The sequence below is a fragment of the Peromyscus eremicus genome, unplaced genomic scaffold (assembly GCF_949786415.1).
Source record: "Peromyscus eremicus unplaced genomic scaffold, PerEre_H2_v1 PerEre#2#chr22_unloc_1, whole genome shotgun sequence".
NCBI lineage: Eukaryota > Metazoa > Chordata > Mammalia > Rodentia > Cricetidae > Peromyscus > Peromyscus eremicus.
The window spans coordinates 8,319,192-8,338,984 of record NW_026734286.1 but is presented as its reverse complement, the minus strand read 5'-3'; the positions used below and the strand labels follow the sequence as shown (position 1 = coordinate 8,338,984).

The 19,793-nt window shown below is 39.7% G+C and overlaps 1 protein-coding gene across 2 annotated transcripts; it reads right to left on the bottom strand.

Annotated features, from left to right (window-relative positions):
• Positions 1-443: 443 nt before the first annotated feature.
• LOC131900624 (zinc finger protein 431-like) lies at positions 444-18,811 on the bottom strand. 2 transcript variants are annotated; one of them, XM_059251926.1, is made up of 5 exons: positions 18,723-18,811; positions 3,703-3,829; positions 3,407-3,467; positions 1,156-2,357; positions 444-907 (listed from the first exon to the last, which is right to left on the bottom strand). In XM_059251926.1, the coding sequence occupies exons 1-5, from the start codon at positions 18,780-18,782 to the stop codon at positions 669-671; spliced, it is 1,689 nt and encodes a 562-aa protein (XP_059107909.1). In that variant the 5' UTR covers positions 18,783-18,811; the 3' UTR covers positions 444-668. The 2 variants fall into 2 exon arrangements, with proteins under 2 accessions (XP_059107909.1, XP_059107908.1); XM_059251925.1 differs by having other exon boundaries at positions 444-2,357.
• Positions 18,812-19,793: the final 982 nt, after the last annotated feature.

Sequence of the window (19,793 nt, the reverse complement as noted above, 5' to 3'; positions counted from 1 at the left end):
TACTTAACAGTTGTGAGCTTCTATGTGGGTGTTGAGAATTGAACCTGTGTACTGTGGAAATGCAACCATCTTTCCAGAGCCTTTTTTGGATATTTTAAGAAAGGATCCCTCTATATAACTATGGCTATGCTGGAACTCAATATCAGGTCATCAAGCTTAGCAGCAATCATATTTACTCACTGATAAAATTCTCTGCCATTCATTTGTGGTTCTGAGAATGAGATAAGAACAAGTATTTAGTCCTCAGAATAAAGTAACATGATCCAAAAATAATGGACAATGGTATAAATATCAAATATAATTGCAAATACATTTTATTATTCAAATTATTATGTTTCTGTATTCCTGGAAAACAATATGTTTACAACTGGAAATAGAGGCAATATTTTAACTATGAATTTGGCTCTACTAATCTTTTTTTTGTTGTTGTTTTTTTTTTTTTTGGTTTTTTCGAGACAGGGTTTCTCTGTGTAGCTTTGCACCTTTCCTGGATCTCAATCTGTAGCCCAGGCTGGCCTTGAACTCACAGAGATCAGCCTGCCTTTGCCTCCCGAGTGCTGGGATTAAAGGCATGTGCCACCACCACCCGGCTGGCTCTACTAATCTTACTGAAGACTGGTGATAATGCTCAGTGGGAAAAAGAAGTATGTGGACTGCAAGGCTTGACCTCATTTATTAGGTTCATGGAGATTTTCACCACTGTGAATTTTTTCATGATTTTGAAGTATACTGAAACATGCAAAGATTTTACCACACTGGTTATATTCATAGGGCTTTTGTTGGGTATGATTCCTTTCATGACTGTGAAGATGACTGTTCTGTGCAAAGTCTTTACCACATTTATTACATTTATAGGGTTTATCCCCAGTAGGAGTACTTTCTTTCATTTGAAGGTGACTGTTACATGGGAAGTCCCTGTCACACTGATCATATCCATATTGTTTCTCTCTAGTATGACATCTTCTATGCCTGTGAAAATGACTTTCATGTGCAATGCTTTATCATATTGATGACATTCATAGGGTCTCTCTCCAGTATGAAACCTTTCATGCCTTTGAAGACTGCAAGATGAGGAACCTATACCACATTAATTACATTCATAAGGTTTCTCTCCAGTATGAATTCTTCCATGTGTGAGAAGATGACTCTTCTGTATAAAGGCTTTACCACATTGAATACATTCATAGGGTTTCTCTCCAGTATGACTTCTTTTATGACGGAGAAGGTGACTCTTCCTTGCAAAGGCTTTGCCACATTGATTACATTCATAGGGTTTCTCTCCAGTATGACTTCTTTTATGACGGAGAAGGTGACTCTTCCTTGCAAAGGCTTTACCACATTGATTACATTCATAGGGTTTTACTCCAGTATGAATTTTTTTATGTATTTGAAGATAACTGGGACAGGCAAAAGTTTTATCACACTGAGTACATTCATAGGGTTTCTCTCCAGTATGAATTCTTTCATGCCTTTGAAGACTATTCTTCTGTACAAAGGCTTTACCACATTGATCACATTCATAGTGTTTCTCTCCAGTATGAATTCTTTCATGCTTATGCAGATGGCTCTTCCTCGCAAAGGCTTTACCACACTGATTACATTCATAGGGTTTCTCTCCAGTATGAATTCTTTTATGTACTTGAAGATATCTGGGAGATGCAAAGGCTTTATCACATTGAGTACATTCATAGGGTTTCTCTCCAGTATGAATTCTTTTATATATATGAAGATAACTAGGACTTGCAAAGTCTTTATCACATTGCTGATATGCATACTTGTTCACTCTAGTATGAATTCTGTGTAGTTGATAAATACTGTGACATGCAGACATTTTATCACTTTGATTACATTCATAGGGTTTTCCTTCCAAATGAGTTCTTTGGTGTACTTTTAAGGAGGAATCATATCTAAAGGCTTTATCGTGTTGATTGCATTCATAGAGATCTTCATTAGTGGTTGTTTTGTGTGTTTGAAGAAAATTGTGATGGCTAAAATCTTTAGTACAAAGCTCACATTTATTACTTCCTCTTCCCATATGAGCTTCTTCAAGTCGTTGAAAAGAACTGGAAGAACTCAGAGTTTTACCACACTGATTATACGCATGACATTTTTTTATACTGCGAATCACACTACATGTGCAAAGTGAACTAGTACAAACAGATGAATTTCCACACTCCTTGTACTTATAAGGCTTTTCTCCAATGTTAGAGTATAAACTTGTATTACAGTCATCATGTCTTCTCATAGTAGTGACTACAATATATCTTCTAATTATTCTGGGAGAAACAGAGGTATATTGCTTCTTTCCATATCCCTTATGCTCACATGGCTTGTATCCAGAGGGACAGTTGATATGCCTATTAAAGGAAGTATAAAAAATAAAAGGTTTTCACATTACATTCACAGTCTAGCATTTTGTGCCTTAGAGATGTGGTATATGGATTCAGGTTTCTACACCACGATAAGTTCCTTGTCTCCCTAGATGTGTAGCTTGGTCTGTTTGAGGGGCCCCTGGCAATGGGATCAGGATCTGCATGAGCTGGCTTTTTGGAGCCCATTACCTACAGTCAGATACCTTGATCACCCTGAAGGCAGGGGCTTGGTCCTGCCTCAATTGAATGTACCAGGCTTTACTGACTCCCCATGGGAGGCCTCACTCTTTTGGAGGAGGAGATGGTGGGTTGGTCAGAGGGAGTCTGGGGGTGGCAGAAGGGATGAGAAGGGGGTCTGTAGTTGGTATGTAAAATTAATTTAAAAAATTTTAAAAATATTCCTTGTCTCCCAATTGCTCTACTTACTTAACTATGGTAAGTCACTCACTACAAGTATATGAAGAACATTAGCTTTAATATGGAAGATTTGCTTATAAAAGATCTTGAACATACTCTAATCCCCTTATCAATGTGCATAACTTATAAAATGATTGAATGGTATGACAATACATGGATGGACAATTCTACAACATACCTCTCATAAGGCTATAATTAAAATTGTGACATCTGAAGCCGGGCGGTGGTGGCGCACGCCTTTAATCCCAGCACTCGGGAGGCAGAGCCAGGCGGATCTCTGTGAGTTCGAGGCCAGCCTGGGCTACCAAGTGAGTTCCAGGAAAAGGCGCAAAGCTACACAGAGAAACCCTGTCTCGAAAAACAAAACAAACAAACAAACAAAAAAAAAAAAAAAAAAATTGTGACATCTGTTATGGCATTGTTTCCTTGTTTTATCCTTAAAGGAATGTCTTCCAAACAGTGATCAGCTACCTAACACCGGAGTTCATAGTGTTGTGAGAATTTAAGAACCATCACACAGCTATGCTAATTTACTCTGCTGCTTGTCTCGAAAAGTTCAGGGTACATTAACATTTTTTTCCGAGATACATATGTATCAGCTTGCATATGTAAATTACCTTCCATGTCTTCTAGAACTTTGACAATGTTCTTCAATATTGTGGTCTTCCCATTTGTAACCTAAAATACAGCACCAGAAAATGTATGTGATATATTACTGGAAATTAGGCACAATGGAAATTACTATATTTTAGGAAATGCCTATACTATATATACCATTTGAGAACCTTAGACCAATGCCTGATTTATTCACTAGATTATTCCTTTTTCATATACAAAGTCACAGAAGAGCAAAAATCTCCAAGAAAGCCTTGTCCCCTTAAGTTAAAAAGTGACAGAAAGCTCACATTCCTACCTATACAAGTGAGGTTCAAGTAGGTTTCCAGCATCACATCTTTGTAGAGATTCTTCTGGGAAGAATTCAGCAAAGCCCACTCTTCAGGAGTGAAGTTCACATGCACATCCTCATAGGTCACTGCATCCTAAAGTATCCCATATATGCACATAATAGAAATGTTGAGACTGACTGCATTGCAAATGTATATTCATTGAAAATATATTTACATAATTCACTGTGCTCAATTTATTCTATCTTATGGGTCATAAAATAACAAATGTAGTTATCAACACATTTTAAAAGAAAACAGAAAAGGAGAATCATGCCTTCCATTTCTGTGCCCACAAAATAGAATATGGCATTGCAGGAGAAACGCATAGTAATATATACAGAAAGACATGCAAACAGAGTAAAAACTAGTTAGTATACATCAGCAAAATTTTATGAAAAATTTTAATTCAAAAAAGGATAGACAATATGGGTGTGGTGGTGCCCACCTTTAATCCCAAACCTCAGGAGGCAAAAGCAGGTGATACTCTATGATTTCCAAGCCAGCATGATCTGTGTAGAGATTTCCAGGACAGCCAAGGTACACAGTGAAACCCTGTCTCAAACAAACAAGCAAACAAACAGAAAGCACTCAAAAGCTTACTCAAAATTCCTCCATGGAGTTAAAACATTCACTCCAATTCTGTACTTCTCAATTATAAACTAAAGTGATTCCTTGTAAATTATAAGGCTAATAATTCCTAGGAAGGAATGCATTTTGTGTAAGTTACTGACTGACAGATCAAAGAGTCTCAAAAATATTAGTAAATGCTGATCTTAAAACAAATAGTAATAAAAATGATGGTGAGATAAGATCACTCACAACCACCTGTAACTCCAGTCCTAGGGGGTATGACTCTTTCTGGTCTCTATGGGCACAAGGCATACATGCTGTACACAGGCATGTAAGGAGGCAAAACATTCACACATAGCAAAATTATAATTAATAAAATAAAAAGAATAAAGGGGCAAAAATGTACCTCAGTTGGTAGCATTCTTGCCTAGCAGGTATGAATCCTTCAGTTCAATCCCTGTTCCATAAAGGGGCAAGGATTAGGATGCCTGTAATCCCAACACTTAAGAGTTGGAGGTAGTAGGATCAGAAGTTGAATATAATTCTTGGTGATATATGAAGTTTTAAGGCAGCCTGGGGTATATGACACACTGCCTTACAAAACAAGAATACAAAAGGAATCATACAAGAATATCCCAGGAGAAAGGAGAGCAAAGATTTGGGATATATGTTACAAGAGAGAAATGAAAGACTACAAATCTGGAATAGGTATCAAATTCATTCATTGTCAACAGAAATGGCAAAATATGTGTGGGAACTGAATTCTGTCTTACAAATTTCATATGCACACTTTCCATTGACTCATCTTTCCAAAACAGTTTCTAGGGAAACTGTTTAAGTACAACCTGTCTTCCATTTTTGACTATTATTACCAAAAGAAGACATATTTATCTTGAAGGAAGCAGACCCTTAGAATGCTCCGGCAATGGCAATATCTAAAGGAAACAGGAATTACTGTCCAGAAGCAAGAATCCATAGGATCAAATGAACAGTCCTTGCTTGTCAAAATCACCATATAATTATGCATGGCTCTGAAAATAAAATATTGAGGTTTAGGTTAAAGATTGTATCCTGCAGAAGAGAGGTCTCCATAAAATTAAGCCTTTTAGTGAAAGGATTTTTCAGATAGACATGGAAACCTGACATCCCTGATCTCAGCAACTGAGAAGTGGAAGCAAGAGAATCGAGATGTCAAAGTCAGTGTTTGTCCCAAAAGATCCTATCTCAAAAAAGAAAGAGAGACAGACAGACAGACAGACAGACAAAACAACAGTGTCTCTAAGGTGACACATAAAGGTCACAATTGATTAAAAAGAGCACTAGGAAAAACAGAGAAATAGTGCCACATAAAACACTTCATTTTCATTGTAAGACTTACCTGTTTGATACCTATACATAAGTTGATGGGACATTTTAATCCCATCACAATGTTTAAGTACGATCCAAGACCAAAATGTATTCTTTTTTCCTATCTAGACAACAACAAAATCAGTATTATGTGTATGTGTGTGATATATGCATGAGAGCAGGCACAAGAATGCCCTAGTAGGAGTTTGAAGATCAGAGGACAAAGTTTTAAGAGTCGATTTCTCCTTCCACCAAGGGTTCCTAGGATCAAACCCAGGTCATCAGGCTTGCATGCCAAGTACTTTTCCTACTGAGACTCCACCAGCATTATTTCATCCAATTCTAACCCACAGATGGTCTCATTCCTATACTTAAACATATCTCTGGGTTTTTTTTTGTGGTCTTTTTGATACAAGATTTCTTTGTAGCTCTGGCTAGCCTGGAACTCACTCTTTGGGCCACGGTAGTCTTGAACTTCTTGCATCTCCCTCCAAAATACTAGGATGACAGGGGTCAGCCCACATACTCAGATAATTCAATGTACTAATTAAATAAAACTATAATACAGAGATATATGGTAACTTCTTGAAGGGCAAAAATAAAGTGAAAGTAACAGCTTCATTTTAAAATCTTTTAACTCTAGCCAATGGAAAGTCTAACCATATAATAGGCATCACCACTTGGTCTCCTATTGACCTAGGAAAACTGTGCATTTCATTTCTCAAACAACACACTGTAGACTTTGCACAGCATGTTCCCTGGTGAGGTGTTGGTCCTATAATGACAAAATTCTTTTGTATTTTTTGGAGCATAGTCTCATTCCAGGCTCAGATCTGGATTCAAGCTAGTAGTGATACTTCTGCTTCAGCTTTTCAGGGCCTGGGATTACAGCTGTGAGTCACTATGACCCGCTCAAGGAAATTCTGAATAAAAGATGACTCAGTGAGAGCCCACAAGTGCCAATTGGACTAAGAGGTGAGTCTTTGTCCTCATAGCTGAACACCAGAGTCTCTAGGCTTTGGGCCCAGGGGCTCAACCCTGCGCCCCGATACCACCATCCATTGCAGTCCCAGTGTCAGGCCAGCAGGCAGGGCTCCTGCAGACAGGTTACACTACCACTATCCCCCACCAGACCCTGTAACCCACAAGCCCCACCCCTGTGAAATCCACCCATCCTCTAAAAATGCACATGCTCCCTGAGACAGAGTCCGCAGGTGCCGATTGGACTAAGAGCAGCTCCCTGAGACACAAAGTCCTTCAGCACGGATTGGACCAAGAGCCCCAATTATACCATAGTTCCCATTGAACCAGGAGTATTGATGGGACCAAGAGTGGCTCCCTCAGACACAGATACCACTTGCACCAAGTGGTAGAAAGATGGGTAGACACCAGTGCAAAAATACAGTCAAAAACAAAAAGACCAATATCGCACAATCAGATCCTAGTGGTTCTACATCAGCAAGACCTGAACATCCCAATGCAGAAGAAGCAGAAGGAATCAACCTTAAAAATTACTTTAAGAAGATGATAGAGGCATTTAAGAGGAAATGAAAAATTCCCTTAAAGAAATCGAGGAAGGGCTGGAGAGATGGCTCTGTGGTTAAGAGCACTGGCTGCTCTTCCAGAGGACCTGAGTTCAATTCCCAGCAACCACATGGTGGCTCACAACTGTCTATAGTGGGATCTGATGCCCCCTTCTGGCATAAAGTCACACATGCAGATAAGGTACTCACATGTATAAGATAAATAAATGTTTTTTTTTAAAAAAAAAAAAAGAAATCGAGGAAAAGACAAACAAAAAATTGGAAGAAATCAATAAATCCCTTAAAGAAAGCCAAGAAAAAGCAATTAAACAGGTGAAGGAAATAGTTCAAGACTTGAAAACTGAAATAGAGGCAATAAAGAAGACACAAATTGAGGGAATGCTGGAAATGGAAAATCTGAGTAAATAAACAGCCACTACAGATGCAACAGAAAAAACAGAATGCAAGAGATGGAAGAGAGACTCTCTGGCACTGAAAATACAACAGAGGAAATAGACTCATCAGTCAAAGAAAACACTAAAGCCAACAAAGTCACAACACAAAACAGGAAATTTGGGACATCATAAAAAGACCAAACCTAAGAGAAGATAGAAGAAAGAGAAGAATATGAACTCAAAGTCACAGAAATGTGATAAAACCAGATTAAACAAAACTTATTCAAAAATCCAGCACTACAGAAGCATGAGAAGGAAAAATCCACCTAAAGAAGTTAGATGTACCCATGAAAACACAGGCAATAGACAATACCACACCAACAAATACCAAAGAAGGTAAACACACTACACTATCACCAAAAAATAACAGAAATTAACAATCACTGTCATAAATATCCATTAATATCAACGGACTCAATTTGCCTATAAAAAGACACAGGCTAACAGAATGGATACAAATATAGGATCCAGCCTTCTGCTGCATACAAAAAACACACATCAACTTCAAAGACAGACACTACCTCAGAGTAAAAGGCTGGGAAAAGACTTTCCTGTCGAATGGACTGAAGAATCAAGCTGGTGTAGCCATTCTAATATCTAGTAAAATAGACTTCAGACTGAAATCAATCCAGAGAGATCAGGAAGGACATTACATACTTATCACAGGGAAAATCCAACACGATGAAGTCTCAATTCTGAACATTTATGCCTCAAATACAAAGACATCCACACAGGTAAAAGAAACATTACTAAAGCTTAAATCACACGTCAAACCCCATGCACTAGTTGTGGGAGAATTCAACACCCCACTCTCACCAATGGACAGTCTGCCAGACAGTAACTTAACAGAGAAATAAGGGAACTAACAGACATTCTGACACAAATGGACTCAATAGATATCTACATAATATTCCACCATAACACAAAAGAATATACCTTCTCAGCACTCCTTGGAACCTTCTCTAAAATTAACCATGTGCTTGGTCACAGAGCAAATCTCAAAAGATACAGAAAAATTGGAATAACCTCCTGTATTTTATCAGACCACCATGGCTTGAAGTTAGATTTCAACAACAAAAATTACAGAAAGCTTACAATCTCATGGAAACTGAATAATGCCCAAATGAATCACCAATGGGTTAAGGAAGAAATAAAGAAAAAAATTAAAGATGTCCTATAATTCAATGAAAATGAATGCACAACATAACTAGACTTGTGGGACACTATGAAGGCAGTGCTAAGAGAAAATTCATAACACTAAATGCCCATATAAAGAAGATGGAGAAATCTCACACTAATGACTTAACAGCACACCTGAAAGCTCTAGAACAAAAAGAAGCAAACTTACCCAGGAGGAATAGATGCCAGGAAATAATCAAATTGAGGTTGAAATCAATGAAATAAAAACAAAGAGAACAATACAAAAAAAAAATCAATGAAACAAAAAGTCGGTTCTTCAGAAAAATCAACAAGATAGACAACCCCTTATGCAAATTAACCAAAAGACAAAGAGAGAGCATCTAAATTAACAAAATCAGAAATGAAAGGGGAGACATAGCAACAGACACTAAAGAAATCCAGAGAATCATAAGGCCATACTTCAAAAACCTTACTCCACAAAATTGGAAAATCTGAAAGAAATGGACAATTTTCTGGATAGGTACCAAATACCAAACCTAACTCAAGACCAGATAAACTGTATAAATAGACCAATAACTCCTAAGGAAATCGAAACAGTTATTAAAAAGTCTCCCAACCAAAAAAAATCCCAGGACCAAATGGTTTCAGCGCAAAATTCTACCAAATTTTCAAAGAGCTAATATCAATACTCTTCAAATTGTTCCACACAGTAGAAACAGAAGGATCATTACCAAACTCCTTTTATGATGCTACAATTACACTGATACCCAAACCACACAAAGATGCAAAGAAAATTACAGACCAATCTCCCTTCATGAACATTGATGCAAAAGTACTCAACAAAATATTGGCAAACCGAATCCAAGAACACATCAAAAAATTATCCACCATGACCAAGTAAGCTGTATCCCAGGGATGCAAGGATGGTTTAACATATGAAAATCTGTCGATGTAATACACCATATAAACAAACTGAAAGAAAAAAAAACAACATAATCATCTTATTAGATGATGAAAAAGCCTTTGACAAAATCCAACACCCCTTCATGATAAAGGTCCTAGAGAGAGCAGGAAAACAAGGAACATACCTAAACATAATAAAGGCAATTTACAACAAGCCAACAGCCAACATCAAGTTAAATGGAAAGAAACTCAAAGAGAATCCACTAAAATCAGGAACAAGACAAGGCTGCCCACTCCCCCATCTTTATTCAATATAGTACTTGAAGTTCTAGCTAGAGCAGGAAGACAACAAAAGGAGATCAAAAGGATACAAATTAGACAGGAAGAAGTCAAACTTTCACTATTTGCAGATGATATGATAGTATACACAAGTGACCCCAAAAATTTTACCAGGGAACTACTACAGCTGATAAACACCTTCAGTAATGTGGCAGGATATAAGATTAACTTAAAAAAAAATCAGTAGTTTTCCTATATACAAATGATAAATGAACTGACAAAGAAATCAGAGAAACATCACCCTTTACAATAGCCACAAATAATATAAAATACCTTGGGGTGATAGACCCCAGACCTAGGGTACCATCTTCTCGAGGGGGCACCCCAAGAACCCAGACTCCAGTCCAGTTGATGCAACAGCACGAGGTTTTTATTGAAGCAGCTGTACAGTCGGGCAAACTCTTATCCTGGGAGCAAGAGTAGCATCTTACTGCAGCCACATGGGGGTTTTTAAAGGAAAAACCCACAAAAACCATAAGATTACAATTCCCATACAATTTCATTTCACAAGAACATGGTCTGATCACAGAGTGGGTACAGTCACGTACACATGTACATTCTTCCTGAAACCTCAAGGGGGGTATCAGGGTGGGAGTAGAGTTTACACAAAGGTCACAGTGGTCCTTCCTGGAACACTTGCAACTATCCCAGTCACAGTTGAGCACATCTCTTAACAGAAATCTTTTTACAGTGTTACATTGTTACAAGTTGAATAATGGCTGAGTCAGGTTGCCCTGGAACTAGTTTTCTTTTTAGTTCCTTATTTCCTGGGGCTTGGGGGTGTAAGCCTGAAGGGTTAGGGTCTTTCAGGGGTAACTCTAACTAAGCAAGTGAAGGACCTGTATGATAAGAACTTTAAGTACCCTGAAGAAAGAAACCATAGAAGATATCAGAAAATGGAAAGAACTCCCATGCTCATGGATAGGTAGGATTAACATAGTAAAAATGGCAATCTTACCGAAAGCAATCTACAGATTCAATGCAATCTCCATCAAAATCTCAACATAATTTTCCATAGACTTGGAAAGAACAATACTCAAATTCATATGGAAAAATAAAAAACCTAGGATAGCTAAAATAATCCTGTACAATAAAGCTACCTCTGGAGGCATCACCATCCCTGACCTCAAGCTCTACTATAGAGCTATAGTAATAAAAACAGCTTGGTACTGGCATAAAAACTGACATGTGGACCAATGGAATCAAATTGAAGACCCTGACATAAACCCACACACCTATGAACACCTGATTTTTTACAAAGAAACCAAAACTGTAAAGTGGAAAAAATAAAGCATCTTCAACAAATGGTGCTGGCATAACTAGAAGTCAACATGTAGAAGAGCCCTATCTATTGCCATGTACAAAACTCAAGTCCAAGTGGATCAAAGACTTCAACATGAATCCAGTTACACTGAACCTGATAGAAGAGAAAGTAGGAAGTAGTCTTGAACACATCAGCACAGGAGACCACTTCCTAAATATAACACCAGTAGCACAGACACTGAGAGCAACAATTAATAAATGGGACCTCATGAAACTCAGAAGCTTTTGTAGGGCAAAGGACCTGGTCAATAAGACAAAATGACAGCCTACAGAATGGGAAAAGATCTTCAACAACCCACATCTGACAGAGGGCTGATCTCCAAAATATATAAAGAATTCAAGAAACTAGACAGCAAAATACTGAACAATCCAATTAAAAAATGGGCTAGAGAGCTAAACAGATAATTCTCAACAGAAAAATCTCAAATGGCCGAAAGACATTTAAGGAATTTAAGGAATTGCTCAACATCCTTAGTCATCAGGGAAATGCAAATCAAAATGACTCTGAGATACCATCTTACACCTGTCAGAATGGCTATGATCAATAGCACTGAAGACAGCTTATGTTGGAGAGCATGTGGAGCAAGGAGAACACTCCTCCACTGTTGGTGGGAGTGCAAACTTGTACAGCCACTTTGGAAACCAGTATGGCAGTTTCTCAGAAAATTGGGAATCAATCTACCTCAAGACCCAGCTATACCACTCTTGGGCATATACCCAAGGAATGCTCAATCATACCACAAGGGCACATGCTCAACTATGTTCATAGCAGCATTACTCGTAATAGCCAGAACCTGGAAACAATATAGATGCCCCTCAATTGAAGAATGGATAAAGAAAATATGGCACATATACATAATGGAGTACTACTCAGTAGGAAAAAACGACATCATGAAATTTGCAGGCAAATGGATGGAACTAGAAAATATCATCCTGAGTGAGGTAATCCAGACTCAGAAGGACAAACATGGTATGTACTCATTAATAAGTGGATACTAGATGTAAATCAAAGGATAACCAGACTACAACCCACAGCTCCAGAGAAACTAGCTAACAAGGAGGACCCTAAGAGGGACACATAGATAGGCCAGGAAGGAGAAATAGATGAAATCTACATGAGCAAACTGGGGGTGAGGGAGGGTAATGGAGGGCAAGGAATGGGGGAAGAGAACATAAGGGAATGGGAAGTTTGAGCTGGAACAGCAATAGAGTGGGAGAGCAAGGAAAGAGATAGCATGATAAATGAAGATATCATGGGAATAGGGAGAAACAGAGTGCTAGGGAAGTTCTCAGGAATCCACAAGGATGACCCCAACTTATATACTGCTAGCAATAGTTGAGAGGGTGCCTGTACTGGCTTACTCCGGTAATCAGATTGGTGAATACCCTAACTGTCACCATAGAGCCTTCATCCAGTGACTGATGGAAGCAGATGCAGAGATCCACAGCCAGGCCAAGCTCCAGGAGTACAATTGATGAGAGAGAGAAGGGATTCTATGAGCAAGGGACATTGAGATCATGATGGGAAAACATACAGAGACATCCATCAAAACTAGTGGAAATCCATGAACTGTGGACCAATAGCTGTGGAGCCCCCATGGGACTTGACTAGGCCCTCTTGATAGGCGAGCAGATGTTTAGCTTGAACTGTTTGGGGGCCCTCCAGGCAGTGGAATTGGGATCCGTCCCTGGTGCATGAGCAGGGTTTTTGAAGCCCAGTGCCTATGGTGGGACACCTTGTGCAGCCTTGATGCAGGGAGGAGGGGCTTTGACCTGCCTCAACTGAATGTACCAGGCTCTGCTAACTCCCCATGGGAGACGTTGACTTGGAGGAGGTGGTAATCGGGGTGGGTTCGGTGAGGGGAGGCTGAGGGGCAGGAGGAGGGAGAGGGGGATGTGTGGCTAGTACGTAAAATGAATAAAAAATTTCTTTTTTTTTTTGCTTTTTTTTTAAAAGATTTATTTATATGTATACAGAAGAAGGTGCCAGATCTCATTACAGATGGTTATGAGGCACCATGTGGGTACTGGGAATTGAACTCAGGACCTCTGGAAGAGCAGTCGGTGCTCTTAACCTCTGAGCCATCTCTCCAGCCCGAAAATTTCTTAATAATAATAAAAAGAAGCCGGGCGGTGGTGGCGCACGCCTTTAATCCCAGCACTCGGGAGGCAGAGCCAGGTGGATCTCTGTGAGTTCGAGGCCAGCCTGGGCTACCAAGTGAGTTCCAGGAAAGGCGCAAAGCTACACAGAGAAACCCTGTCTCAAAAAAAAAAACCAAAAAAAAAAAAAAAAATAAAAAAATAAAAAAATAAAAAGAAAGTAAAAAAAAAAAAAAAGACGACTCAGTGGCAGATTATTTGTTTATCATATGTAATGTATGAAGCATTTGGGTTTGATCCGTAGCCCACAGTGGGGGAAAATGCGGCTTCATTGTTTGTCCAATATACCTATATGAAATGCACGTGAGGCTCTCATCAAAAGAGATGTGGAAGGACACTTCATTTTCATCTGCCATGATGACGTTTCAATATCTAACATCTATTCACCAAACACAAGGGCACCCTCAATGTAAAAGAAACACTACTACAGCTTAAGTCGAATATTGACCATCACACTGATAATGGGAGATGTCTATACCCCACTCTCAACCATGGACAGGCCATCTAGACATAAGCTAAACAGAGAAATACTGAAGTTACCAGACATCATAAACCAAATGGACCTCAGTGATATATATTGAACATTTCAACCAAACACAAATGAATCTCAACACTGTAAAGAGTCCCCAAACCTTATCACAACTGATTCCATGATGGAAGTGTCATTAGGCTGTAAAACTCAGCACATATTCAGCACTACCTGCTGAAACTGAAAACACAAAGTCTAATCTAGCTAATAAAGACTTTCTACTAGCTTAAACCCACGTCTCAGCAGTCTACTCAAAAGAATACCCACAAGCACCTCATGGAACTTTCTCCATAATTGACCATATACTCAGACACAAAGCAAGCCTCAACAGATACTCATGGAACCTGAACACCACTCTGACGAATGAAAAATGGGTCAGGATAAAAATAAAGAAATGCAAGAGTTTCTAGAAATAACGGTACAACAGACTGAATGTTTTCTCAAGAAATCAGTCTATTACTCTTTCTTTCAGCCTTACTTGATTTCACAGAACATGTACAGAACACAGAAAGATATGCCAAAATATTACATGAACAACATGTCTTAGTGACTGTTCTGTTGTTATGAAGAAGCACTGTGATCAAGGCAACTCTTATAATGGAAGACTTTTAATTTGGGGATTGATTATAGTGACAAAGGGTTAGTTGATTATTATCTCAAAAGAAAGCATCACCACAGGCAGGTGTAGGGCTGGGTGCTACATCCTGATACAGGCAGTTAGGCAGAAAGAAACACTTGCCTTGCACTGACCTTTTGAAACCTCAAAGTCCACCTACAGTGACACACTTATACAAACAAGACATACCTACTCCCACAAAGGCATATCTCCTAATTTTATACAATTAGTACCATTGATTGGGCACCAAGCATTCAAAGACAGGAGCCTGAGGCTGTAGAGCAACTATAAACCATGAGGGGAATACAACCTAAGAAGAAAGCTCTAAAGGAAGAGAGTGAAAGATACTAAGGGTAACAGAGAGGAAAAGGGAAAGATTTAAAAAAAGAGAGCAACAAAAGGAAAAATATATTTCCTACAAGTAGGGAGAGCCAACCCCTCTGGTTGGGAAACAAGCGTGCTTAGTATAATTTTCCTACCCCATCTAAGAACAGATTAAACAATTTGAGGCCTACAAACTAAGTTTTAAATCCATATCTTTTCTCTGAATACATGGGATTATCTCTTGTTTCCATCCCTACCCAGTTCCCTCATAGTACCCGGAAGAGCTTGGATCTGGTCTAATGAAGGCAGTCAGTCTCTTGGTGTGGTTATGTGTGCCTACTGTATATGATGCCATCTGGGAGCTGCACTTCTAACTGGGTAGAGGTGCCACACAAGGTTACTAAAGTTTTAAATTTGATTTATCTTTTTTAAGAAGTTGAAATCTGAAAGTCTTCAATTCCAGCCAATATGGAGAGTCAAAAATCTGTCTCATTACATCCCAGACCATACTCAATTAGGATAAAATGAGCCAAACAATATCTTGTGTCTGGAAACTGAAAAAGTGAAATACCTGGATGACAGCAACTGGTTTCCACAGTACAATGTGTGGACTCAACTGTCTCTGGTTGTGGCCATGGAATTCTTTCCTGTTTCTTAGCTGTGTGGGGCCTACCTGCCTAGGCCAACAGTAACATCTCCTCCTATATTCATTATAACCTAATTAAAGTGTTGTTTTGTTTGTTTGTTTTTAAAGGGTGTAACTATGCACATTTAACTTTGGAAAATGGGGATTCCACTGGGACTTGTACCTGCTGGAGAATAGGCTCACCTTACCAGTGAGTTGTGCTAACCTTCAGTAGAAAGCAACCCTGTGGTTTGCTGCTATCCTGGCTATTATGTCAATATTACATTAGGACAATACAGAATTGAACTACTGATTCAGAAAAAGTCCAATAAACAGTCTAACAGTTAAAACCTGGGCTTGGTGGCACATGCCTTTAATCCCAGCACTTGGGATGTAGGCACAGTTGGATCTCTGTGAATTCAAGGCCAGCCTGGTCTACAAACTGAATTACTGAACAGCCAGGACTACACAAAGAAATCATGTTCAGAAATCTCCCCCGCCCCCCTCAAAAAGACTGTACTATCTGGGAAACAATAAATGGATCAATAGAACATGAGTGCAAGCTTAGTCTGGTGGGGGAGGAAGACAACTAAAAATTTATTCTACCAATTAATAGAATCAGATGGGAAAAGATCATCATACATGAAAAAAATATCAACATGATTGAACAGAAACTACACACAGTGACATCCTATGACTTTAAACTTCAAAAGCAATAGCAATGAAGACTGTACTGTCCCTGGGGGTTGGTGGCAGGGGGATCTCTGTGAGTATAAGGTCAGCCAGGTCTATGGAGCTAGTTCCAAGATAGCCTGAACTACAAAAAGAAACCCTGTCTCAAAAAACAAATAACAACAACAACTACAACAACAAAAGAATGTATTATCTGGGAAAGAATGAAGAGACCAACATAACATAAGAGCAAACTTAGAAATAAGTGAGACAAACAGGTTTGCACTTACCAACACGAAAGAGTTGCCCAATTGGAAATTTCAGTGTTTAAGGTAATCTCCCCAAACTGTACATCCACCAATTTGGTTTTCCTTCATTCACATGGTATGAATTAATGCATACTGGGAAAGTACACAGAAAGGTACTCACCCTGCTCAATCATGTCCTTTTTTATGACAGAGACACCTACAGGTCAATAACTTAAACAACCTCTAATCTAGCTACTGCTAGCCTATTTTCCCCTGCAGTGTAAACAATAAACAATTCTTTCTATTCTGCTCTCAAAGGAGAAGCTATTGTTGGACACACGCATCCTTTTCCTAATAGTGCAACAGATAGCCCATTCTGTGACTCAAATGGGTGGTATTAGAAGTGTGTGATGCTACAAACCTTTAATCAAGAATTGAGGAGGTTGAGTCCAGAGAAAAGCAGGGTCAATGCCCTCTGGGCCTAAACACTGGGATCAAGGCAAAGAAAGTCAATGTAACAAATCTTGTCTTAAAATATTTTTCTGAAAGCTTGAAGGTGCAACTGTTCTGGAATTAATGTACCATCACAATGAGAAGTCCATGTCACACACTTAAGAGATTAACTGAGAAAAATTTCTTCAGCAATTACAAGTCTCTAGCTCTACCTACACACAAAGAGGAGCTGACAAGGGACAGATTTGCTAACATATTCACCATAGGCTTATGCATTACACATATGCTGTAAACCTGCAGAAATGCTGCCTACCATCCTCTTACTATCATGGATTGCTCAGTTTGCTTCCTTATACAACTTGGGATCACCTGCCCAGGGTGGCACTAACCACAGTGGGATGGGCCCTATTACATCAACCACAAATCAAGAAAATACCCCATAGATTTGCCTACAGACCAGTGTGACTCTAACTTGTGTCAAGCTGACCAAACCTAACCAGTATACCTACTGAGTCATCTCCTAACCCCCAAAAACACTTGCTTTTCAGTATATACTTGTCACATACACAAAGTTTTGAAAATCCGTTAATTTAGGATTGGAAAGATGGTTCAGCAGTTACCACCATATTTTGCTGTTATGGAAGTCCTGGGTTTGGTTCCCAACACTAACATGGTGGTACACAATCATCCCTAGATGCTATTATAGAGAATCTGATGCCTCCTTCTGTCTTCTGTGGGCACAAAACACACACGTGGTGAACATACATATATATGCAAGGAAATCATTCATACAAGTGAAGAAATATAATATTAAAAAATTAAAAACATGTACCCTCATATCTCTTATATTTCAACATTGATAAATAAGCCAGAAAAAATACACAGAAATGTGATAAATATCTGTATCAAAATTATACCTCTGTAATTAAAGGAATCAAGAAACTTGATCAAAGGAGAGAAATTCCATGATTGTAGACAAGAAAACTAAATATTATTTCAGTGTAGAATCTGAGCTATAAATTCAGCAACACTCCAATAAAAAGTCTAACAATTTTTCCTATCAACAACATAAAAATGATGACAAAAGCTCATGAATGAAAAAATGACCAACACAAGATTGAGTAAATAGCACACACAGTGACACCATCTGACTTCAAAACTCAGCACACAACTGCAATAAAGATTGTACTGTCTGGAAAAGAATAAACAGACCAATAGAACATAAGAGAAAATTTAGAAACAAAATCACAATAAAAAAAATCTCGATTTGAACACAGGAGGCCTGGAAACCTTACTAACACACGTGACTGGACCACCCTGGCATGTACATGCAAATGTGTTGACACAGACTTTACACCCTGCACAGAATTAACTGCAGACGGACCCTACACTTGAATGTTCAGCGCCAAGTGCAGAACTTCTAGAAGACACTAGAGAAAGTAAGAGTTGTTTCCTTTAGCAAACCTGCCTTTCAAGGCGATAACGACAGCGGCGCATGCAGCGCTTGGTGCGTCACAACTAGGAACTATCCACGCACAGTTTCCACATCCCCGTGTTCTTTGCAGCCACAGCCTCAATCCGCAAATGGAAGTTATTCCTAGGCTGCAGGACCCAGGAATTGCAAGAGCAGCAAGGACCTCAGGGTATTCACGTGACCGCTCAGGGCGCCGAGTCTGGCCTCTGGTTCCCACAGCCCCGGAAGGACCCCACCCCAGGTCCCGAGGTCCCTCCCGGCCCGGGGACTGCGCCCCTCGCTCACCATGGCGGATTCCGAACACGTTCCGCTGCTCTCCTCACAGCTCCCTGAAGCGGAGCCCATAGCCGCCTTGACTCCAGCATGGTAGACCAGAAGTGCCCTCCCTTAGTCTGACTTCCAAGTCCGCTTGGTAGCCCTGATTGGCTAGTGAGGCCTGAGTGACAGGCGCAGCTCCCTTAGGGACAGAGTGTTGTGAACAGACCCAGCACAATGATTGGCAGCCCTAGCTTTCACCCCAGGCACAGAACTGTCCGAGATCTGCGGAGATTGGCATTGCAACAGAACTTGAGCCTGGACTGCAAAGACGTCCCTGCACTTTCCCTGCACACACCAAGCACTTCTTGTCCTTCCTCCTGGACACAGGGTGTTAAGTCTCAAACTTAGTACAAAAAGTTGAGGTGTGTATTTAACCTATAAAAGACACTGGCTTCCAGGTTCTCCCTGCCTCCCTCAGTCCCTACCTGTGGCAGGATATGGCTGACATGCCCCGCCCCCTTACCTGGAGTTCTCCAGCCCAGGGGCTGAGCCGCCCTTCCCTATATAATCCAACCATTCTGATAATCCCGTATTTTTTAATTAGTTAATTAATTTTGCCTTCTGTTCTTTTCCTTCGTGACCTTTTAGTCTGCCTCTCCCCTCTCCCCTAACTCCTCCTCTCAGATGGCTCAGGCTCATGTCCACTCTGGACTTTCCCAGATATCCCTCTCTCCCTATAGTCTCCCTTTTTTAAAAAAAATTTGTGTGTGTGTGTGTGTGTGTGTGTGTGTGTGTGTGTGTGTGTGTGTGTGTTTTCCCGAGACGGTTTCTCTGTGTAGCTTTGCACCTTTCCAGGAACTCACTCTGTAGGCCAGGCTGGCCTCGAACTCAGAGATATGCCTGGCTCTGCCTTCCAAGTGCTGGGATTAAAGGCGTGTGCCACCACCGCCCGGTTTATATGACTCACAACCAAAAATATAATCTCCCTTTTATCAACAACAAACTTTCTCCTCCTCTACCATACCTAGGAGCACTCATGTCCTTTCCTTTTTTTAGGTTTTTTTTTTTTTTTTTTTTTTTTTTTCATTCAATCTGGTG